This window comes from Heptranchias perlo, chromosome 6 (assembly GCF_035084215.1).
Source record: "Heptranchias perlo isolate sHepPer1 chromosome 6, sHepPer1.hap1, whole genome shotgun sequence".
Taxonomy (NCBI): Eukaryota; Metazoa; Chordata; class Chondrichthyes; order Hexanchiformes; family Hexanchidae; genus Heptranchias; species Heptranchias perlo.
The window spans coordinates 17025166-17049908 of NC_090330.1; the positions used below are offsets into that span (position 1 = coordinate 17025166).

At 42.9% G+C, this 24743-nt stretch overlaps 1 protein-coding gene across 1 annotated transcript in view; it reads left to right on the top strand.

Moving 5' to 3' along the window:
- c2cd3 (C2 domain containing 3 centriole elongation regulator) overlaps positions 1-22966 on the top strand; it is a 139510-nt gene extending 116544 nt beyond the window's left edge. Inside the window, exon 33 of the mRNA XM_067985841.1 lies at positions 21137-22966. Within this exon, the coding sequence (XP_067841942.1) occupies positions 21137-21277 (141 nt within the window). The 3' untranslated portion in view covers positions 21278-22966. The remainder of the gene's footprint in view (positions 1-21136) is intronic.
- The last annotated feature ends 1777 nt before the right edge of the window (positions 22967-24743 follow it).

Consider the following 24743-nt stretch of genomic DNA (forward strand, 5'->3'; position numbering starts at 1 on the left):
CTACTCAGCAGGTCACGCAGCATCTGTGGAGAGAAACAGAGTTAACATTTCAGATTGATGACCTTTCGTCAGAACTAGAAGTAAAGATTTAACAGTTTTTAAATAAGTACAGAGCTGGGGAGGGGAGGAAAGAACAAAAGGGAAGGTCTGTGATAGGGTGTAGGGAAGCTGTACTGCTACGACCATTGAGTATAAAACAAAGACTGTGAAGGAGGACAACCAGGATGATACCAAATCTTTAGAGATCTTAGTTATGGGACAGGCTCCAAGAGTTAGGGCTAGTTACTTTGGAGCAAAGTAGGATTAAACTGGATATTGGATACAGTCTGGTTGGGAGAGTAGTTGAAGTGGATAGGGATAGCAGTACTAAGGTCATTCATTAAAATCTATTATCGAAGAGTTAGATCGGATGCCAGGAAGTATTTCTTCTCACGGTGTCATTGCCCTCTGATTTTAAAAAAACTGCCAAAATGTAGTGAGTGTGGAACCACTGCAGTCCTTCAAAAGGGAACTAGAAACGTTCCTGAAATTGAGGACATTTCCAGTTGGAGAGGGCAAGTTGTTAGTTGTGTTTGTGATGACTCATGAGCAACTGAGGTCTAGGTGTTTGTTTGATTGCCTTAAAAGACTAGAGAATTTCCCAGAATTTTTCCTCGATTGGCTACAGGTCTGTCCCTCTTTTTTTGTTTGCTTCACAAGGTGATAGCATTACTAGAAGGTGGATGAATATTTTGTGATATTGCACCATTAGCTGGATAGGGTGGACCTGATGGTCTTTAGTCACCTTTTTTGTAAGTTCTTTCTGTACGTTCATATCAGAAGATACTAAGTTAGGAGGTATTGTGAAGAAGAAAATTCAAACGGTCACCTAGAAATTAACAAGTGGACAGAACAATTGTAGATGCAGTTTAACATATGTGTGAAGTAGTACACTTTGGACACATCATCATTGTAGGTACAGCACAGGAGGAGGCCATATGGCCCATCGTGCCTGTGCTGGCTCTTTGAAAGAGCTATCCAATTAGTCCCATTCCCCTGCTCTTTCCCCATAGCACTGTAATTTTTTTTCCTTCACGTATTTATCCGATCCCCTTTTGAAAGTTACTATTGAATTTTCTTCCACCACCCTTTCAGGCAATGCATTCGTGCGTTAAAAAAATGTTTCCTCATGTCGCCTCCCGGCTCTTTTGCCAATCACCTTAAATCTGCGTCCTCTGGTTACCGACCCTTCTGCCACTGGAAACAATTTATTCTTATTTACTCTCAAAACCGTTCATGATTTTGAGCACCTCTGACAAATCTCCTCTTAATGTTCTCTGTTCTAAGGAGAACAACCCCAGCTTCACCAGTCTCTCCACATAACTGAAGTCTCTCATCCCTGGTACCATTCTAGTAAATCTCTTCTGCACCCTCTCTAAGGCCTTGACATCCTTGCTGAAGTGTGGTGCCCAGAATTGCACGCACTACTCCAGCTGAGGCCCAACCAGTGTTTTATAAAGAGTTAGCTTAACTTCCTTGCTTTTGTAGTCTATGCCTATATTAATAAAGCCCAGGATCCCATTTGCTTTTTTAACAGCCTTCTCAATGTGTCCTACCACCTTCAAAGATTTGTGTGTGTGCACCCCCATGTGTCTCTGTTCCTGCACCCCCTGTAAAATTGTACCATTTTGTTTATATTGCCTCTCCTCATTCTTCCTGTCAGAATGCATCACTTCACACTTCTCTGCAGTAAATTTCATCTGCCATGTGTCTGCCCATTTCACCAGTCTATGTCCTCCTGAAGTCTGTTACTATCCTCCACATTGTTTGCTACATTTCCAAGTTTCGTGTCCTCTGCAAACATTGAAACTATACCCTGTATACCCAAGTTCAGGTCATTAATATATATCAAAAAGAGCAGTGGTCCTAATATTGACCCCTGGGGAACACCACTGTATACTTCCCTCCAGTCTGAAAAACAACTGTTCACCACTACTCTTTGCTTTCTGTCCCTTAGCCAACTTTGTATCCATGCTGCCATTTTTCCTTTAATCCCAGGGCTTTAATTTTGCTAACAAGTCTGTTATGTGGTACTTTATCAAATGCCTTTTGAAAGTCCATATACACAACATCACTATCAACCCTCTCAGTTACTTCATCAAAGAACTCAATCAAGTTAGTCAAACATGATTTTTCCTTAACAAATCCATGCTGACTTTCATTTACTAGCCCATACTTTTCCAAGTGTCAATTAATTTTGTCCCGGATTATTGTCTCTCAAAGTTTCCCCACCACTGATGTTTGGCTGACTGGCCTGTAATTGCTGGGTTTATCCCTCTCTCCTTTTTTGAACAGGGGTGTAACATTTGCAATTCTCCAGTCCTCTGGCACCATCCCTATATCTAAGGAGGAATGGAAGACTGTGGCCAGAGCCTCCGCAATTACCACCCTTACATCCCTCAGTTGCCTAGAATACATCCCATCCGGACTTGTAGACTTTTCTACTTTTGAGTCCTGCCAATCTTTTAAGTACCTCCTCTTTATCTGTTTTTATCCAGTACACCTACTACCTCCTTCTTTACTGCTACAATGGCAGCATCCTCTTCTCTAGTGAAGACGGATGCAAAGTATTTATTTAGTACCTCAGCCGTGCCCTCTGCCTCCACAAGAAGATATTTTTTTCCCTAATCGGTCCCACCCTTCCTTTGACTACTCTTTTACTATTTATACGTTTATAAAAAAAACTTTGTTAGCCGCTAATCTATTCTCATACTCTCTCTTTGCCCCTCTTATTCCCTTCTTTAGATCTCCTCTGTACTTCTTGTATTCACCCTGGTTCTCTGCTATATTATGAACCTTATATTTGTCATAAACCTTTTTCTGCTTCATTTTAATCTCTACATCTTTAGTCATCCAGAGAGCTCTAGCTTTGGATGCCCGTCCTTTCCTCTCCCTCACCCCGGTAGGGATGTGTCTACTCGGTACCCAAACCAACTCCTCCTTGAAGGCCTCCCATTATTCAATTACTGTTTTGCCTACCAATTTTTGATTCCAATCCACCTGGGCAAGATCCCTTTTTAACTCACTGAAATTAGCCCTCCTCCAGTTAAGCATTTTCACATTTGATTGTTCCTTGTCCTTTGCCATAACTATTCTAAACCAATGATATTATGATCACTGTTCCCCAAATGCTCCCCCACTGAAACATGCTGCACCTGCCCCACTTCATTCCCCAGAACTAGATCCAGCACCGTTTCCTTCCTGGTTGGGCTGGAAACACACTGTTCCAGAAAGTTCTCTTGAACACATTTCAGGAATTCCTCCCCCTCTTTGCCCTTTACACTGTTACTGTCCTAATCTATATTGGGATAACTGAAGTCCCCCATTATCACTACTCTATAGTTCTTGTATCTTTCTGTAATTTGCCTACAGATTTGCTCCTCCATCTCCTTCCCATCATTTGGTGACCTATAGTATGCACCCAGTAGCGTAATAGCTTCTCTGCGCAAGTGGGAATGCAAATTAAATAGGAAGCAGTGGGTGGGGGGGGGGGGTGAGTAATTTATGTAGATTAGAAGCAGATCAAGTACTGATTCTTCTGGAACTTCACTCGGTACTTCACTCCAGTCAGGTACTATACCTCACATGAGTGCTTTCTTATTTTTCATGATCCAATTTAATCATCCTCCTGTATCCCAAGTTTTTTTTCCCCTTGGTGGTGGTTCTGTATTTGCAAACTACAGTTTAGAGTCTGAATTCAATTGAAGTGCTGCCAACATTCTTTTACAAACTTGCCTTCTCTGCTTTTATTTTATCTCCTTGCTATATATCTACCACTTCTCCGTTTCATTTGTTTTGTAAATCAACTCCATTTAGTACTTTTAAGCAGATTAAACATCATACAAGAGACTTGTTTTATCAAACCAAGGCCAGAGTGGACTCCTGGACTAGCTTTGATCACCTAAGGGGGGGGGGTTGGAGAGGAAATTTTCAGATTTTTTTTCCCCCTAATTGGCCTGGGCTTTTATCTAGTTTTTCATCTCTCCGAGGAGATTACATGGCTTTCGTGTGGGGTGGGCAATGTATATATTGCGACGCACAAGGCATCGCAGTTGTCTGGGACAGGCTAAACGGACCAGTGGTTCTTTTCTTGTCCATCATCGTTCATATGTAAACAGTAGTGTCATTACCCATCAATTTTGTGCAAGTTTAGAGGTAGAAAAAAATCAAAATGTTTTTCTCCAGCACAAAATTTTTTTTTTTTTTTTTTTTTTTTTTAAGTACACCTTCTGGGGAATACCTCTTGCAGGAACATACACATGAACATTGCATCCATCCTTAAGTGGTTGGTGAGCTATTAGTACTTTGCACTGGGGATTAGAAAACATGTTTGTGCAAACTAAACTAAATGAAGTGCTCAAAATAACGTGGCATTTTATGCTTTGAGGCAGGCTCCTTCTGTTACGAAGGGGGATTATTATGCACTTTGCTTACATAATCGGTTTCTTATTACAGTATTCTGACACATAATATTCCATTACACTGTTTACTTCACTCTGGCTGCCCTGAAGGCTTGCTGTTGCAATCATCTCTGTTATGAGATCACTATAGCAGGCAATGTATATTTAGCATGCAGTAAACAGATTATTTTTATAGATATGTTCATTTAATATTTAAATTTATTGATTTGATGTCATGTGTTAAATTCCAATAAAATTTAATTCCAATAGCTTAGTGGCCAAATGCACTGTCTAGTGTGTTACTGAGCCATACAGACAAGGAAGGCTCCAGGTGTGATCCATTGCTTCTGGTATGAAACTGATCTGAGCCATGGTAACAATTGTGGTGTTTCAATTGGCCTGAACAACCCTGGGTTGAGAGGGATAGAACAGAGGCAAGGAGCTAGAATTCATGCTCCTAATTGTTGTCCAGTAACACCTGCATGTATGTGGACAACTCCCAGGCCTTTGCAAATGCAGCTGCTGTTCATCTGGCTCATAAGAGCCATGTAGCAGCACCACTGAGATCAAGAACAGAGCACTGAGGTGAATCAAACCTTCATCCCTATGTTATGTGACACTATACATTGGTGCTCCAAAGTGCTTTACTAGCGCAACATCCTCTTATTTTTTAGATGCTAACACAGCACTTAGCCAACCAAAATTATTTTGTTGCCAATAAGAAGGTGCCTATATATTAAAAACCTTGCATATTCATCCACGTGCTATCCAACTTCAGGTTGTCAAGATTTTTAGTAAACTTTTTAATGTGAACATTTACGATGATTATGTGGTATGTAAACAAGCACCTGTTGCTATGTAGTTGCAGGCTCTGGCAACTAGGTGGCGGTGTGCCTCACAGTTCTGTCCACTATTTTGTTATTTTTAAAGACATGCAGGAAAAACCTCTTAAATTGTAAGTAAAATATTATTATGAAATATTTTTACACATTACATGGATAGTTACAGTGGTACTATCCACTCTCTCCTCATAAGTTTTTGACTATTACGATTTTCCCTGCAGCAGAAAAGACTGTTGTGGCACTCCACATTCTGCCACTTACAAAACAAAACTGCAAATCTATCCTTGTTGATCCCTTCTCCACCCTACAACCTTTCAACTACTGCTCCTGGCCGAGCTTCTATCGCCCTGCCTTGTGGTCCGGCTCTTCTCTAAGCTGCTAGCTCTCCCAGCAGCTCTCACTTTTAGCTTCTTATTTATTTCATTTGCTGTGCCAAGTCTCACCCCTACCCCCACCCATTCCTGTCCCCTTCCCTTCCCTTCCCTTTTTGGCTCTTGTTTTTTTTTATTTTCCAGCTTGCTCTTAAGCCTTCCTTTTTCTTTTATATATTTATTTTAAATTAGCAAAACAACTCCAGCCCCCTTTAAATAAAAAAAACTTCATCTATTAATAATCTAAAAACAGTAACCCCCCCCCCCCCCAGCCACTTCTAATCCCTTCCTTCCCCATCTAAACCTCGTCTTTCCCTTGCTAACCCATCCATCAACTTCTTCCCCACCCTACCTTATGACTTACCGTGAGCTACGTCAAAGGGTATCCACTAATATTTCAAAAATATTGATGTGTTGGACAAGGGATCTAATGTTAAGTTGCCATTTTGTTCAGTGAATAAAATTATTTTGAAGTGTAGTCACATAGGTCACAAGTCTTACCTTGACTATGTTGTTTTAAGTTATGGGTACCTAGGATTATAGCATTCACATTATGCTCTAATGATTAAAATTCTGAGTGTAGTTCCATCTATGCCACACTAAAAGCTGATGAATAAAATATGAATGTGACATTCACAGTTTAAAAATGTATTTCAGTTGGCAGTTGTGTGCGTTGTTTAGAAGACATTTCTAAATATTTCATAAAAACTATATTTGTGAGTAAATGCACTGTAAATACAAATCAAAAGATCCCAATGTAAATTGCTAACTTGTTCTTAATTAGCTGATCTCACCCAGGGCGACAATTGGGGCACTACATTTGGCATCACTCACCCGGGCTGAATGGGGGGGGGGTGGGGGGCGGGGGGCATGGAGGAATTAGACAGGGTTCCCACTCCTGATGGCTGTTGGGTGAGGACAGGATTTGGTTTGACTATGATGCCTACCACTGTTGAATAGTCTTCTGGCACTTGCTCATACTTGAAGAATAGCTATTTGGGTAAGGTGCCAAGGGCTGTTAATAGCTGTGGAACTGTATCCCAGCGTGAATAAGCAGCTTGAGCAGGAAAACATTTGGAGGGGGGTTGGGTGGAATAATTTTAAAGTAGCTATGTTCATCCACTATTAGAAAAAGCTTTCTTGCCCAATCCAGTACAATTCTTCCATCTTTTAGAAGAGAAATTGGAATGTTCTTTTTGTGAAACTGTTAATGTTCCTTATTCCATAAGCAGCTGAAATAATTTGTTGCAGAATATTCTTAGTTTGCACAGAATATGACGGTAGAGAACATTCCATTATCTGATTTCACTTCGTAGCCTTTACAGGCATAAAGGTCATGCATTGGTAGTTAAGACCAGTTCCAACCAGATATGTTTGTTTTGAAGGGCTGAGATATCATCAGCTGTTCTGGCAGTTGTTGCAAAAAGTTTTGGCTTCAATCAGCTGATGTGAGTTAGGAAAGTACTTTCAGGACATATGGGGGAGGGAAAGAAAACCAATTTTCTGATGACTCTTGCTGGTTTCCATTCTGCAAGTTGGTACTTCAGTGAGTATTTAGAAAGTAATCGTAAATTCCATTACTAGTTTTCTTAAATCACATTGAGTTTATTTAAAACATAAGTTGTCATATTTTTAAATCCTTTAGTGAGCCACAGAAATAGGTGAACCATCTTCACCTGCAAGTCTATCAAGCCAAATATGAGTAAGATTTTTCAGTTCAAAAATGTTTTCTATTATGTTTCCAGCATCAAATTCTATTTTGAGGACACTTAATTATTCACAATCGATAATTTGAGTGTTTTGTTATTAAGATATTTAATTAAAACTAAAGAAAAATGCAGTAAAGATCTGAGTTAAGATCATATTGCTTCATGAATTTGCATTATAAATGTTTTATTTTACCACCATTCACTTTGAAATAAACAAGACAGGTATTGTTTTATATCACAGTTTCACCCAGTTACAGCTATGTGTTATACTTTCATGTACTATTATTATTTTTTTAAATATCTATCTGTCTATATATCTCATAATGAAATCTAACAGTGTTGTAAAAGATCTGTTATCAAGCTGCAGTTTGTAACACTGGTTACTAGTAAATGCTCATTGTTCTACCAAAATGAACAGGTTGCAATAAGTTAGTTGGTAAAGTAGGGGAATGGTAACAGGGCCCCTGACTGCAGAAAGGGAGTGTTCTCTCATCCATCCTGTTGGAACATTTTTCAAAAACCCTTCAATTAATTTGTTTTTTAATTCATTCTCGGGATGTGAGCATCGGTAGCAGGGCCAGCATTTATTGCCCATCCCTGCTCGCCCTTGAGAAGGTGGTGGTGAGTCACCTTCTTGAACCGCTGCAGTCCGTGTGGTGAAGGTACTTCCATAATGCTGTTAAGTTGGAAGTTCCAGGATTTTGACCAGTGATAGTGAAGGAGCAGCGATATATGTCCAAGTCAGGATGGTGTTGTGACTTGGAGAGGAAGTTGGAGGTGATGGCGTTCCCATGCACCTGCTGCCCTTGTCCTTCTAGGTGGTGGTGGTCGTGGGTTTGAGAGGTGCTGTCAAAGAAGCATTAGTGAGTTGCTGCAGTGCATCCTGTAGATAGTACGCACTGCAGCCACGGTACGCAGGTGATGGAGAAAGTGAATGTTTAAGCTGGTGGATGGAATGCAGATCAAGCAGACTACTTGGTCCTGGATGGTGCCGATCATCTTGAGTGTTGTTGCAGCTGCACCCATCCAAGCAAGTAGGGAGTATTTTATCACACTCCTGACGTGTCTTATAGGTGGTGGAGAGGCTTGGGGGAATCAGGAGAATCACCGCAGAATACCGAATCACCGCAGAATACTGAACCTCTGACCTGCTCTAGTAGCCACGTCATTTATGTGGCTGCTCAGTTGAATTTCTGGTCACTGCTAACCCCCAGGATGTTGATGGGGGAAATCGGTGATAATAATGCCATTGAATGTCAAGTGGAGGCGATTAGGCTCTCTCTTGTTGGAGATGGTCATTACCTGGCACTAGTGTGGTATGAGTGTTACTTGCCACTTATCAGCTCAAGCCTGGATGTTGTCCAGGCTGCATGCAGGCATGGACTGCTTCATTATCTGGGGAATTGTAAATGGAGCTGAACACTGCAGTCATTAATGAACAGCTTCACTTCTGACCTTATGATTGAGGGAAGGTTATTGATGAAGCAGCTGAAGATAGTTGGGCCTAGGATGCTGCCTTAACGTACTCCTTCAGCGATGTCCTGGGGCTGAAATAATTGGCCTCCATCAACCACAATCATCTTCCTTTGTGCTAGGTATGACTCCGGCCAATGGAGAGTTTTCCCCCGATCCCCATTGATTGCAGTTTTACTTTGGCTCCTTGGTGACACATTCGGTCGAAAGCGGCCTTGATGTCAAGGGCAGCCACTCTGACCTCGCCTCTGGAATTCAGCTCTTTTGTCCATGTTTGGACCAAGGCTGTAATAAGGTCTGGAGCCAAGTGGTCCTGGCGGAACACAAACTGAGCATTGGTGAGCAGGTTATTGGTGAGTAAGTGCTGCTTGATAGCGCTGTTGATTACTCTTTCCATCACTGATGATTACGTAGAATTACATAGAATGTACAGCACAGAATTAGGCCATTTGGCCCAACAAGTCCATGCTGGTGTTTATGCTCCACACAAGCCTCCTCCCTCTCTACTTCATCTAACCCTATCAGCATATCCTTCTATTCCTTTCTCCCTCATGTGTTTATCTAGCATCCCCTTGAATGCATCTATGCTATTTGCCTCAACTACTCCTGTGGTAGCAAGTTCAACATTCTAACTGCTCTCTGGATAAAGAAATTTCTCCTGAATTCCCTATTGGATATATTAGTGACTGTCTTATATTTATGGCCCCTAGTTCTGGTCTCCCCCGCAAGTGGAAACATCTTCTCTACATCTACCCTATCAAACCCTTTCATAATCCTAATGACTTCTATCGGGTCACCCCTCAGTCTTCTCTATTCTAGAGAAAAGAGCCTCAGCCTGTTCAATCTTTCTTGATAGGTATAACCTCTCAGTTCTGGTATCAGCCTAGTAAATCTTTTTCACACCTTCTCCAGTACCTCTATAATCCTTTTTATAATATGGAGACCAGAACTGTGCACAGTACTCCAAGTGTGGTCTGACCAAGATTATATACAAGTTCAACATAACTTTCTGCTTTTCAGTTCTGTCCCTCTAGAAATGAATCCCAGTGCTTTGCACTTTTTTAATGGCCTGTGTCACCACTTTTAGTGATTTCTGTATCTGCACCCCCATATCTTTCTGCTCCTCTACCCCATTTAGGCACTTATTTTCCAAGAAGTAGGTGGCCTCCTTATTCTTCCTACCAAAATGTAATGCTTCACACTTACCTATATTGAAATTCATTTGCCATTCTGCAAATTTATTAATATCTTCCTCTATTTTGTCGCAGTCCTCCTCAGTTATAAATATAACCTCCCAATTTGGTGTCACCCACAAATTTTGAAATTGTACTTCCAAATCCCGAGTCCAAATCATTTATGTAAATGGTGAACAAGAGTGGTCCCAGCACCGATCCTTGTGGAATACCACTTCCCACCTCTCGCCAGTCTGAGTAACTACCTTTAACCCCTACTCTCTTTTCTGTTTTGTAGCCAGCTTGCTATCCATTATGCTACTTGTCCCCTGACTCCACGTGCTCTGACCTAAGTCATGAGTCTACTATGTGGTATCTTATCGAAGGCCTTTCGAAAATCCAATCAAACGTAAAAATACTTAACTGGAGGAGGGCTAATTTCAGTGAGTTAAAAAGGGATCAAAAATTGGTAGGCAACACAGTAATTGAACAATGGGAGGCCTACAAGGAAGAGATGATTCGGGAACGGAATAGACATGTTCCCACGAGGAACAAAGGGAGGATATCCACAGCTAGAGCTCCCTGGATGACTAAAGATATAGAGATTAAAATGAAACAGATAAAGGAGACTTATGTGAAATGTAAAATTATTAATACAGTGGAGAATCAAGCTAAATACAGAAAGTACAGAGGAGATCTAAAGGAGGGAATCAGAGGAGCAAAGAGAGAGTATGAGAATCGATTAGCAGCTAACACCAAAAGGAATCCAAAAGTCTTTCATAAACATATAAATAGTAAAAAGGTAGTGAAAGGAAGAGTGGAGCCGATTAGGTAAAAAAGGAGATCTTGTGGAGGCAGAAGGTATGGCTGAGGTTCTAAATTAATACTTTACACTGGTCTTCACGAGAGAAGAGGATGCTGCCAATGTAGCAGTAAAGGAGGAGGTAGTAGTGATATTGGATAGGATAAAAATAAAGAGGAGGTACTTAAAAGGCTGGCAGTACTCCAAGTAGAAAAGTCACCTGGTCCAGATGGGATGCATCCTAGGTTACTGAGGGAAGTAAGGGTGGAAATTGCGTGGCTTCTGGCCACAATCTTCCAATCCTCCTTAGATATGGGGGCGATGCCAGAGGAGTGGAGGATTGCAAATGTTACACCTCTATTCAAACAAGGGGAGAGAGATAAACCCAGCAATTACAGGCCAGTCAGTCTAACGTCATTGGTGGGGAAACTTTTAGAGAAATTAAAATTAATTGGCACTTGGAAAAGTACGGGCTAATAAATGAAACTCAGCATAGATTTGTTAAAGCAAAATTGTGTTTGACTAACTTAATTGAGTTCTTTGGTGAAGTAGCGGAGAGGGTTGATGTATATATGGTCTTGCAAAAGGCGTTTGATAAAGTACCCACATAATAGACTTGTTAGCAAAATTAAAGCCCTTGGGATTAAAGGGACAGTGGCAGCGTGGATACAAAATTGGCTACGTAACAGAAAGTAGAGAGTTATGATTTTTCAGACTGGAAGAAAGTATACGTAGGAACATAGGAACAGGAATAGGCCATTCAGCCCCTCGTGCCTGTTCCACCATTTGATAAGATCATGGCTGATCTCTGATCTAACTCCATATACCCGCCTTTGGCCCATATCCCTTAATACCTTTGGTTGCCAAAAAGCTATCTATCTCAGATTTAAATTTAGCAATTGAGCTAGCATCAATTGCCGTTTGCGGAAGAGAGTTCCAAACTTCTACCACCCTTTGTGTGTAGAAATGTTTTCTAATCTCGCTTCTGAAAGGTCTGGCTCTAATTTTTAGACTGTGCTCCCTACTCCTAAAATCCCCAACCAGCGGAAATAGTTTCTCTCTATCCACCCTATCTGTTCCCCTTAATATCTTATAAACTTCGATCAGATCACCCCTTAACCTTCGAAACTCCAGAGAATACAACCCTAATTTGTGTAATCTCTCCTCGTAACTTAACCCTTGAAGTCCAGGTATCATTCTAGTAAACCTACGCTGTACTCCCTCCAAGGCCAATATATCCTTCCGAAGGTACGGTGCCCAGAACTGCTCACAGTACTCCAGGTGCGGTCTAACGAGGGTTTTGTATAGCTTCAGCATAACTTCTGCCCCTTGTACTCTAGTCCTCTAGATATTATGGCCAGCATTCCATTAGCCTTATTGATTATTTTCTGCACCTGTTCATGACACTTCAATGATCTATGTATCTGAACCCCTAAGTCCCTTTGGACATCCACTGTTTTTAACTTTTTACCATTTAGAAAGTACAGTGGGGTTCCCCAGGGCTCAGTATTAGGACCACTGCTCTTTTTGATATATATTAATGACCTAGATTTGGGTGTACAGGGTATAATTTCAAAGTTCGCAGATGACACGAAACTCGGAAATATGGTAAACAATGTGGAGGATAGTAACATACTTCAGAAAGACATAGACAGACTGGTGAAATGGGCAGACACGTGGCAGATGAAATTTAACACACAGATGTGTGAAGTGATACATTTTGGTAGGAAGAATAAGGAGAGGCAATATAAACTAAATGGTACCATTTCAAAGGGGTACAGGAACAGACAGACCTGGGGGTGTATGTACACGAATCTTTAAAGGTGGCAGGACAAGTTGAGAAGGCTGTTAAAAAAGCATATGGGGTCCTGGGCTTTATTAATAGAGGCATAGAATATAAAAGCAAGGAAGTTATAATAAACACTGGTTAGGTCTCAGCTGTGTTCTGAATTGTGTTCAATTCTGACTGCCACACTTTAGGAAGGATGTCAAGACCTTAGAGAGGGTGCAGAAGAGATTTACTTTCCCTCAGTATTGGTACCAGGGATGAGGGACTTCAGTTATGTGGAGAGACTGGAGAAGGTGGGGTTGTTCTCCTTAGAGGGAGAAGGTTAAGAGGAGATTTGATAGAGGTGTTCAAAATCATGAACAGTTTTGACTGAGTAAATAAGGAGAAACTGTTCCCAGTGACAGTAGGGTTGGTAACCAGAGGACACAGATTTAAGGTGATTGGCAAAAGAATCTGGGGCGACACGAGAAAACATTTTTTTACGCAGAGAGTTATGATCTCGAATTCACGGCTGAAAAGGTGGTGGAAGCAAATTCAATAATAACTTTCAAAAGGGAATTGGATAAATTGTTGAAGGGAAAAATTTACAGAGCTACGGGGAAAGAGCAGGGGAGTGGGACTAATTGGATAGCTCTTTCAAAGAGCTGGTACAGGCACAATGGGCCAAATGGCCTCCTTCTGTGCTGTAACATACTATGATACATCTTTGAGTAAGGATTCCATTATTTTTTCTACCACCGACATTAAACTAATTGATCTATAGTTCCCTGGACTGGTTCTATCTCCCTTTTCAAATATAGGAATCACATTAGCTGTCCACCAGTCCTCTGGCACTATTCCCTTTTCTAATGAATTTTTATATATATGTAATAGCGCCTCTGCTATCTCTTCCCTAACTTCTTTTAATATGCACGGATGCAATCCATCCGGACCAAGGGTTTTATCCTCTCTAACTTTGATTAGTTATCAATTATTTCCCTCCTTTCTATCTTAAATGTCTTTATATCTTTTTTGATCTCTTCTTCTAATGCCATGCCCACCATGTTAGTTTCCCTGGTAAATACTGAGGGAAAGTAATTATTTAATATTTCTGCCATTTCGCTGTCATTACCTGTGAGTTTATCGTGTGTAACCCTTAGTGGCCCTATCCCTATCCTGATTATCTTCTTTTGTTATTGATGAGTTTGTAGAATACTTTACTATTTCTTTTTATATTCCTTGATAATTTAATTTTTTAGTTTCTCTTTGCCTCCCTAATTTTTTTTTCACTTTCCTAACCTTTTCGTATTGGGTTGGAGAGGAATTTCCCATTGAGAGTATGCTGATAGTACGGTAATTGGCTGGGTTGAATTTGTCCTGCTTTTTGTGGGAAGGATCTAACTGGGCAATTTTCCATTTTCGTGGGGAAATGTCGGTGTTGTAGCTATACTGAAACAGCTTGGCTATAGGGGCAGCTAGTTCTGGAGCACAGGCCTTCAGCACTACAGCCAGGATGTTGTCAGGGCTCGTTGCCTTTGCAGTGTTCAGTGCACTCAACCATTTCTTGATGTCACGTGGAATTAATTGAATTGGCTGAAGATTGGCTTCTGTGATGGCGGGGGACCTCAGGAGGAGGCAGAGATGCATCATCCCCTCGATACTTCTGGCTAAAGATGGTTGCAAACGCTTCAGCCATGGGTGAATATAGACTACAAGGCCCGTTGACACAAAAAAATTGTGGCCAATTGAGAAAAAAAGTGAGCCATCCCTCTCCAACTCCCTAAGGCAATCAGGCAAGCTCCAAGAGACCACATTTCCCCATGACTCGTTACAATCTGAATTAACTAACGACTTTAACCACAAAGGTCCTTTTCTCTCAGGAACTTGTCAAGTTCCCTTTTAAAGGATTGTAACAATCTTGTACTCAGCAATTTTTTCCAGAGGTCGATGACTGTGAATGTTCTAGTCTCAAAAGACCATATATAATTTATACTGCTTTTGGCTCATCAGCCTAACTAATCATAGGGAAGTGAGTTGTGAAAACGCTGTTGTAAACTCTGTTTCATATTGTTTCCTTCCTGTCCTCTGTTTAGCAGTGCTACATGTCTTGACTAATCTCTGCTGTGCTTATGTAGCCCAGAATTTCCTTTGTTTCCATTCACATGCGCATTTTGGCTGCTACTCTGGATCCAAACCCATTAATATTATCTCTCTTCCTTTGGTCTCCCTTAGGCGATTCTCTTCTCTCTCCTCCCATTCCCTTCTTCCTGTCGCCCAGCCATGCCATCATTCATTTTTCAAATGCTTTGGCCCCTGCACCCCCCCCCCCCCCCCCCCCAAACTCATCATTACTCCAATGCCTTCCTTCTCTCCTGCCACGTGCCCGGCTTAAATCCCCTTGAACAAACCCACAGCTACCCTCTATGCCTCTCTCAGCATGCTCCATTGGGTGCATTAAGGCACCTATCACTGCCTCCTAATAAGTAGCAATGTTCAGTGCCTCGTCCTCCTGTGTCGTCAATCATTACTCTTTCTCCCCCGCCCACCCCACCCCATGGCACCCTTTGGGGGCTAAATATCCTGTCCCACTCGCCCCACCCAATACTGCCCTTTAGGCACTGTCAGCAGAACAATGAGCAGTGCCCCGCTCTGTGTTTCCGTCCAAATGTCCACTCACTCACGAACAAGGTCCTTACAATCCGTGACATTATTGTGGATGATTGCATTAACATCCTGGCTTTGACTGAAACTTCAATCACAGGTGGCAACACCTTGCCACTTAACAAAGCCTTCCCATCTGGTTATACTTCCCACCATCTGACCCATCCAAATTGCTGCAGAGGCAGCATATTTCTCATCACCAAGTAACACCTCAGCTTCTTGCCCCTACTCCTCTGGCACGTTCTCCTCCTGTTCCAACCCTCTCAGCTTCTTTTAACCCTCATCTACTGCCCCCCCACCAAGCTCGACCCCAAATTTCTCCCCAACATATCCTGTTTTTTTTGCTCCTTCAGCCTCTCCCAAACAACTCCACATCCTTGGTGATTTCAAATCATCATCTCAGTTCACCATGCCCATTCTGTTCCGAATTCACCACCCTCCTTAAACCACTCCCTCTATATAAACTCTCCTACCCATATTTACAGCTACTGCCTCAACCTCACCATCTGCCATGACCTCCCTACTCCCCTGGCCTTGCTCACCACCAAGACCATCTCCGTCCACTTCCTTGACCCCTCTTTCCACCCCACTTCCTTCTGCATTTGCCTTTGGAATAAAAATTTCCTCCAAGTTTGCACTCTCAAAACTCCCAACTGCCTATCCTTTGGCCCTCAATTCACCATGATACCTCTGCAACTATTGATTTGGTCAACCACACCCTCGTTTCCACCTTTGATGCACTCGTCCCCAGCAAAACCTTCACTCTCTCCCATCCTGCTCACTTCCCCAGTACAGCCCCCACCTTCACTCCCTCAATTCCAAGGAGCTCAAGCTTGAACATACGGCAGCATAACCATCCATTGCCAGTTCTGGCTGGACCACATCAAACTCTACTGGCCTTTTTTTAAAATTCGTTCATGGGATGTGGGCGTCGCTGGCGAGGCCCGCATTTATTACCCATCCCTAATTGCCCTTGAGAAGGTGGTGGTGAGCCGCCTTCTTGAACCGCTGCAGTCCGTGTGGTGACTGTTCTCCCACAGTGCTGTTAGGAAGGGAGTTCCAGGATTTTGACCCAGCAACGATGAGGGAACAGCGATATATTTCCAAGTCGGGATGGTGTGTGACTTGGAGGGGAACGTGCAGATAGTGTTGTTCCCATGTGCTTGCTGCTCATGTCCTTCTAGGTGGTAGAGGTCGCGGGTTTGGGAGGTGCTGTCAAAGAAGCCTTGGCGAGTTGCTGCAGTGCATCCTGTGGATGGTACACACTGCAGCCACAGTGCGCCGGTGGTGAAGGGAGTGAATGTTTAGGGTGGTGGATGGGGTGCTAATCAAGCGGGCTGCTTTATTTTGGATGGTGTCGAGCTTCTTGAGTGTTGTTGGAGCTGCACTCATCCAAGCAAGTGGAGAGTATTCCATCACACTCCTGACTTGTGCCTTGTAGATGGTGGAAAGGCTTTGGGGAGTCAGGAGGTGAGTCACTCGCCGCAGAATACCCAGCCTCTGACCTGCTCTCGTAGCCACAGTATTTATATGGCTGGTGCAGTTCAGTTTCTGGTCAATGGTGACCCCCAGGATGTTGATGGTGGGGGATTCAGCGATGGTAATGCTGTTGAATGTCAAGGGGAGGTGGTTAGACTCTCTCTTGTTGGAGATGGTCATTGCCTGGCACTTGTCTGGCACGAATGTTACTTGCCACTTATAAGCCCAAGCCTGGATGTTATCCAGGTCTTGCTGCATGCGGGCTCGGACTGCTTCATTATTTGAGGTGTTGCGAATGGAACTGTACACTGTGCAATCATCAGCGAACATCCCCATTTCTGACCTTATGATGGAGGGAAGGTCATTGATGAAGCAGCTGAAGATGGTTGGGCCTAGGACACTGCCTTGAGGAACTCCTGCAGCAATGTCCTGGGGCTGAGATGATTGGCCTCCAACAACCACGACCATCTTCCTTTGCGCTAGGTATGACTCCAGCCACTGGAGAGTTTTCCCCCTGATTCCCATTGACTTCAATTTTACTAGGGCTCCTTGGTGCCACACTCGGTCAAATGCTGCCTTGATGTCAAGGGCAGTCACTCTCACCTCACCTCTGGAATTCAGCTCTTTTGTCCATGTTTGGACCAAGGCTGTAATGAGGTCTGAAGCCGATTGGTCCTGACGGAACCCAAACTGAGCATCGGTGAGCAGGTTATTGGTGAGTAAGTGCCGCTTGATAGCACTGTCGACGACACCTTCCATCACTTTGCTGAAGATTGAGAGTAGGCTGACGGGTCGGTAATTGGCCGGATTGGATTTGTCGTGCTTTTTGTGGACAGGACATACCTGGGCAATTTTCCACATTGTTGGGTAGATGCCAGTGTTGTAGCTGTACTGGAACAGCTTGGCTAGCGGTGCAGCTAGTTCTGGAGCACAAGTCTTCAGCACTACAGCTGGGATGTTGTCGGGGCCCATAGCCTTTGCTGTATCCAGTGCACTCAGCCGTTTCTTGATATCACGTGGAGTTAATCGAATTGGCTGAAGACTGGCTTCTGTGATGGTGGGGATATCGGGAGGAGGCCGAGATGGATCATCCACGCAGCACTTCTGGCTGAAGATGGTTGCAAACGCTTCACCCTTGTCTTTTGCACTCACGTGCTGGACTCCGCCATCATTGAGGATGGGGATGTTTGCAGAGCCTCCTCCTCCCGTTAGTTGTTTAATTGTCCACCACCATTCACGACTGGATGTGGCAGGACTGCAGAGCTTTGATCTGATCCGTTGGTTGTGGAATCGCTTAGCTCTGTCTACAGCATGTTGCTTCCGCTGTTTAGCACGCATGTAGTCCTGAGTTGTAGCTTCACCAGGTTGGTACCTCATTTTTAGGTACGCCTGGTGCTGCTCCTGGCATGCTCTTCTACACTCCTCATTGAACCAGGGTTGATCCCCTGGCTTGTTGGTAATCGTAGAGTGAGGAATATGCCGGGCCATGAGGTTACAGATTGTGCTGGAATACAATTCTGCTGCTGCTGATGGCCCACAGTGCCTCATGGATGCCCAGTTTTGAGCTGCTAGATCTGTTCTGAATCTATCCCATTTAGCACGGTGGTAGTGCCACACAACACGTTGGATGGTGTCCTCAGTGCGAAGACAGGACTTCATCTCCACGAGGACTCTGCGGTGGTCACTCCTACCAATACTGTCATGGACAGATGCATTCGCAACAGGCAGATTGGTGAGGACGAGGTCAAGTAAGTTTTTCCCTCGTGTTGGTTCACTCACCACCTGCCGCAGGCCCAGTCTGGCAGCTATGTCCTTCAGGACTCGGCCAGCTTGGTCAGTAGTGGTGCTACCGAGCCACTCTTGGTGATGGACATTGAAGTCCCCCACCCAGAGTACGTTTTGTGCCCTTGCTACCCTCAGTGCTTCCTCCAAGTGGTGCTCAACATGGAGGAGGACTGATTCATCAGCTGAGGGAGGACGGTAGGTGGTAATCAGCAGGAGGTTTCCTTGCCCATGTTTGACCTGATGCCATGAGCAGAGTTGAGGACTCCCAGGGCCACTCCCTCCTGACTGTTTATCACTGTACCGCCACCTCTGGTGGGTCTGTCCTGCCGGTGGGACAGGACATACCCAGGGATGGTGATGGAAGAGTCAGGGACGTTGGCTGAAAGGTATGATTCTGTGAGTATGGCTATGTCAGGCTATTGCTTGACTCGTCTGTGGGACAGCTCTCCCAATTTTGGCACAAGTCCCCAGATGTTAGTAAGGAGGACCTTGCAGGGTCGACTGGGCTTGGTTTGCCGTTGTCGTGTCCGGTGCCGGCTGGTCTGTCCGGTTTTATTCTTATTATGACTTTTCGTAGCGAGATTTTACAACTGAGTGGCTTGCTAGGCCATTTCAGAGGGCAGTTAAGAATCAACCACATTGCTGTGGGTCTGGAGTCACATCTAGGCCAGACCGGGTAAGGACGGCAGGTTTCCTTCCCTAAAGGACATTAGTGAACCAGATGGGTTTTTACGACAATCCGGTAGTTTTCATGGTCACCATTACTGATACTAGTATTTTAATTCCAGATTTTTTATTTTAATTAATTGAATTTAATTAATTAATTGAATTTAAATTCGCCAGCTGCCGTGGCGGGATTTTTTTTTTTATTCGTTCACGGGATGTGGGCGTCGCTGGCAAGGCCAGCATTTATTGCCCATCCCTACCCTAATTGCCCTCAGAAAGGTGGTGGTGAGCCGCCTTCTTGAACCGCTGCAGTCCGTGTGGTGACGGTTCTCCCACAGTGCTGTTAGGAAGGGAGTTCCAGGATTTTGACCCAGCGACAATGGGTCAAACTTGAACTCATGACTCCGGATTTTAGTCCAGGCCTCTGGATTACTAGTCCAGTAACATAATCACTATGCTACCGTACCCAATACTGGCCTGCGCTCTCCTGCCAAATCCACAAGTCCTCTTGGATCATCCAGGAGAACAGATAACTCCAGGCTCCTTTTCTTCACTACCAACCACCTCCTTAAACCCCTCTCCATCCTCACCTCTAACAACAAATGTGAGGAGCTCATGGATTTCTTCATTTCTAAGAGAGACCATTCATTCACTAGACTCAGTTATTTTAATGCCTCCCATCCTCCACTCTCAGTAAACTTCAGATCATCCAAAAAATTGTTGCCGGCACCAAGTCGGACTTAATCATCACCCTTAACCTCATTGACCTACAATGGTTCCCAGTCCCGTAACACCTCAAATTAAAAATTCACACAATTTGAGGTTAAAATCTCTCCATGGTTTCTCCTGCCCTTATCTCTGTAACCTCCTCCGGCCTGACAACCCCACAAACGCTCTACTCCTCTGTCTCTGGCTCATGTGCATTTCCCCTCACTTTGCTCCACCATTGGGGGCTGTGCCTTTAGCTGCCTAGGTCCCATCCTCTGGAATTGTTGTTGTTAATCTTAATCTTCCTGGAATTTCTCCTTTACCACCAAAAGTACACCTTAACCAATCTACCAAGGCTTCTGCCCCCCCACTCCACCACCCTACTTTTGGTAACCCCAGGGCTCTTTCATAATCTGCACATCTCACCACAAGTCTTTCTCTGCACTTTCCCTTCTCTTGCAATTCAAATAGTTAAACCTGAATTAAAGCATAATAGGAAAGGTTGGAAGACACCTATCTATAGGAATGTTCCTTGAAGTCTCCCTGTGTCAGTTCTGAGTGTTTGTGTAAAATAGCATCTTGACTCTGAAGGCATTTATTCCCTTAATAGAATTGAGAGCATTGGTCGCTACACTGCAACCAACACTTACCTGTTGCTCCTTGGAACAGCAATGACCACGTCCCAGAAACTACTTTGACTGGTGGCCAAACCAGGGGAGAATAGCCAGCCAATATTGCTGCTGGTGAAGAGTGATGCTAGCCTTCCAATGCACTCAAGACTGAGTAGAGCAGAATTGGCAGAGGAACTATTCCAGTTGGTCATTAGCAGCATAAGACACACAACTTTGATACGAAGTAGAAGGACTTTGAACCCAACACCTAGCTCTTCCCTTGTCAACTAGAGCACTTATGATGTCAGTATAGAGTGCAATCGTCACTAACCTCCAGAGCAGAGATGGCATAATAGTCTAATGTTTCTATTAAAAATACTGGCCTGGGTTTTTCTTTACTCGGCAGTCTTTGATTTTCTTCAATGGATGGAAAGTTTCTGGCTGGTGAATGTGGAATTGGAAAGGCTGGGCCACTCTGTTGCTGCAGTAGACTTTGATCTAAATGTAGATGTAATTGCAATTTAACTTAAATTTCCTTTTTATGCAATTATTTAGAATTATTTATTATGAGAATTGCTAAGAAAAGAAAATCACCCTTGTAGGTTTTGAACTCTCCTTTTAAAAATGTTCCCCCAAATTTTTCTTTACAGAGTGAAGTTGCAAGTCTAACTGGAACTATTTTTCGGCGCAGCAACCGTCAAAAACCAAGATTAGCATCAACAGAGCTATCGAAAGAGGAAACCGAAAGAATCGCCAAGATTTTTGCCGGACACTTTGCAGAAAAAAGCTGAAAAAATTATTTTACAGTTAATATTATTTTAAAAGATGTAACATAATTCACACCTAAAATCAGTAAGTGTCCACGTAAATTACCCCCGATAGTCAATGCTGCATGGGGACTGTTGAGCTGCATATTATCTGGACCTGAACAATGGATGCAATAAAATTGATTATTGCTGATACTTTTTTGCACATTACCTTTTGCTCCTGGAAAAGAAATTCATAATTCATTTCTACCTGCAGTAATCACGTACTATTACTGGTGCAATTTGTTATCTATTCATCACATTTGGTCCAATCACTCCTCTTTTCTCATGGATGCCAGTGAAGAGAGATTTCTGCCTGAGGTGGAACTGCAAGCTTCGAGTTTCCAATCTCCACATTACCCATTGAAATGTACCCTCCTCATCCCACAGCATGGTAAGTGATGTGCACAACAGGCCACAACAGGAGATATTAGGGCAATGTAAAGCACACAGCATATATCTGCAAGATGGTTTCTTTTCCACATCCTGTACTCCATAAATCAGAACACAGTGACACCACTTATTTCAATGCAATGTTTTCATTACCCACTTGTAAGATTTTTTTCATACTGAAAGTTTTGGTATGCATGATCAGTATCAGTGGCTCAAATTACTGAGGCAACCCTAGATAATGAGGTTTTTTTTAAAGTATATGTAACCGTGGCTATTCAGGCTTCTGGTGTTTGAACTAGGAGCGGTCCCACTCTTGAAATGGCAAAAGTACCTCAGTAATTTGGATCACTTATACTGATCCATCTGTACCTGAACTCTCGGTATAGAAAAATCTTATGTGGGAAATAACAACATTAAATTGAAATAAGTGATGTCATTGTGTTAGTCCAGTGCTTAATGGAATGCAGAAGGTAGAAAAGAAACTGTCCTGCAGATTATGACTGCCAGTTTTAGGGTAAACTGGTCGGAGACCAGCAATGAATAATTGTTTTGTTCCAGTTCGCAATATAATTATATTGGTTCTGGTTGCGGTTTCAGAACTGCTGTTTGATTTGCAGCAAAAACCAGGGTACAGGAACAGGTGAACCAGGTCTTAAATGTGAGCTACTTTCTTCAAACTTCTAACCCAGCTGGGATAGACTTTTGTCTATTTTTGGAATGGTTGTACAATATTTTTTACATTTACATTGGGCCACTTATTGAGGTGAAACTCCTGGCTGTTTACTCCCATGGGCTGTGCCCACAAAAACAACTTGACTGTCTCCTCCCTTGTAATTTTAAAATGAATGTGCATCATTAATATATACTGTACTTGTCTGGTCTTTAAGTGCTGTATGGGGGAAAGGGAAAAATGACTCAATTGTTCTTGGATGCACATTTGGTAATATTTTGTAGTAGTAACAAAAAACAGAAATTGAACCAATAGTAATAAACTGTTGATGTTTCATTTTAAATAAGGTTTGGTGTGATAATGTGTGCAATCTAAAAGTACAGAAAATAAAAATCAGCTTAGCAGCTATGGACACACTTGTGTGCACGTGGGAATGAGGGTCTCGTGGGTGGTAATGCTGTTGCCATTGTTTAAATGTATTTTTGTATTTGTATGAAAATGTTTAAATCTTGTATAGTAAGCTACTAAATTTTAATATTCCTTTGTATCAGTCAGAATTATGTCTTGTTTTTCAAAATATTTTTTGCAGTACAATAATAAATTATTTTTCAATGTAATGCATCTTATTTTGTTTGTGACACAATTTGGGAGTGTGCATAACCTTAGTGAACTTTCTTTCTTCTGATTAAGCAAAACCAGTTGGAACATTCAGGATTACCTTGCTGTTCCAGTTGGTTTTCTTTTGTGACATAATGTCAGTAAAATAACAAATACGCTTGTGTTGCAGTTACCACAGCTGATATATTTTTCTCATTGCTGTCTACTTGAGATGTATTTATACCTATAATACTGGTTAACCACACAATTTATAGCAGGATAAAATCAACTTGCCATAATTTTTTTTTAACGTCTATTGTTAGACCTCAAGTTAGGGAACATAATTGTTCGCTCTGCCCATTGTTCAACAAGAGTGCCCAATCTTCACGCTAGTAAAGTTAATTAATTCATACTGGCAATGTATTTTTTGTTAATGCTAGGCATTGTAACAAGTATAGTGGAATATAGGTTTACACCTGAAGTTCCTTGCACATTGAATTCTTGATCTTGGCTGGTTCAAGAGTGCTGAGCAGAAGAGAGATGCTTTACCACAACAAGGGAAAGAGAAAATCAGAGGATGTGTTCCTAGTCCCTCCTTGTACATCTGGCAGTGTTAATATAGGCCTTATGAGTAAGTTGTCTTTCTGTGTTGGACTCATGGAAGCAAAAGCTGTGGTCTAAAGGAACACGACAAATGTAAGTGGCACAGTACACTCAGTAAAGTTTATGCACCAACAGATGTCACCAATTCTGTGAAAGACATAACAGAAGGATATCCAGGAGGATAATCGTTTGCAGACTGCAGTTACAATAGCAGAACACAATTGGAGTACAACTTGACACCCACAGCATGCCTGCCGCTGCAATTCAAGTTTACCTGAAGTGTAACTAGCAGATGAGTACCTTGAGCAGAAGGAAACCATCCTCTGCCAAAACCAATAAATTGACACAGAAACAGGAAAAAGTCACAGTACATTAGCAATAACACACACCTGCTTGCTGAACCTTGAGTAACATCCAGTCATGCAAAGCTGCAACATTTTCAATATTTTTTGGATCAAATAACTAATTTCCTGGTTAATGGATTAATACAGAAAGGCTATCACGTTCATTTCAAATCACAGGAAACCGTGCTGGCGAGTTAATTTCCCACCAGCCTACAGCAGAACTAAGCCTGGCCAATTTTAATTTTTTTTTTATATTCGTTCATGGGATGTGGGCGTCGCTGGCGAGGCCGGCATTTATTGCCCATCCCTAATTGCCCTTGAGAAGGTGGTGGTGAGCCACCTTCTTGAACCGCTGCAGTCCGTGTGGTGAAGGTTCTCCCACGGTGCTGTTAGGAAGGGAGTTTAATGGCTGGGCCTCATTTAAATCTCGGCAGCTAGCTGGCTCGATCGGCTTCTGTGGTTGTCTTGCATTCAGGAAAGGCGGGGGGTGGGGATGGAGTCCAGGGCAGAGGAGGCCTAAGCTGTCTTTGTGGGGCCCAGAGGACCACTCTTGGTCCTGCAAAGGAAAGAAAAACACCTTTATCGGCCTTTTCTGGGGCCGATCCTCGTGTGTCCTGGATTGGCCTGGTGGGAAAGATACATCAGGTCCCAATAATTTCATCAGCACTCGGCATGCAAGTGTAAAGATCGACCTGGCGGCTTTTGGCTGGTGTGTTTGCCACTTGCTCAGGAGAGCAGGTAAAAATTTTGGACTGCAGATGCTGGCAGCTCCAGGGTAGATAAGTAACTTGGTATTTTAACTCCCTACGTGCTGGGCGGCTAGGATTAAAATCACACCGATGGT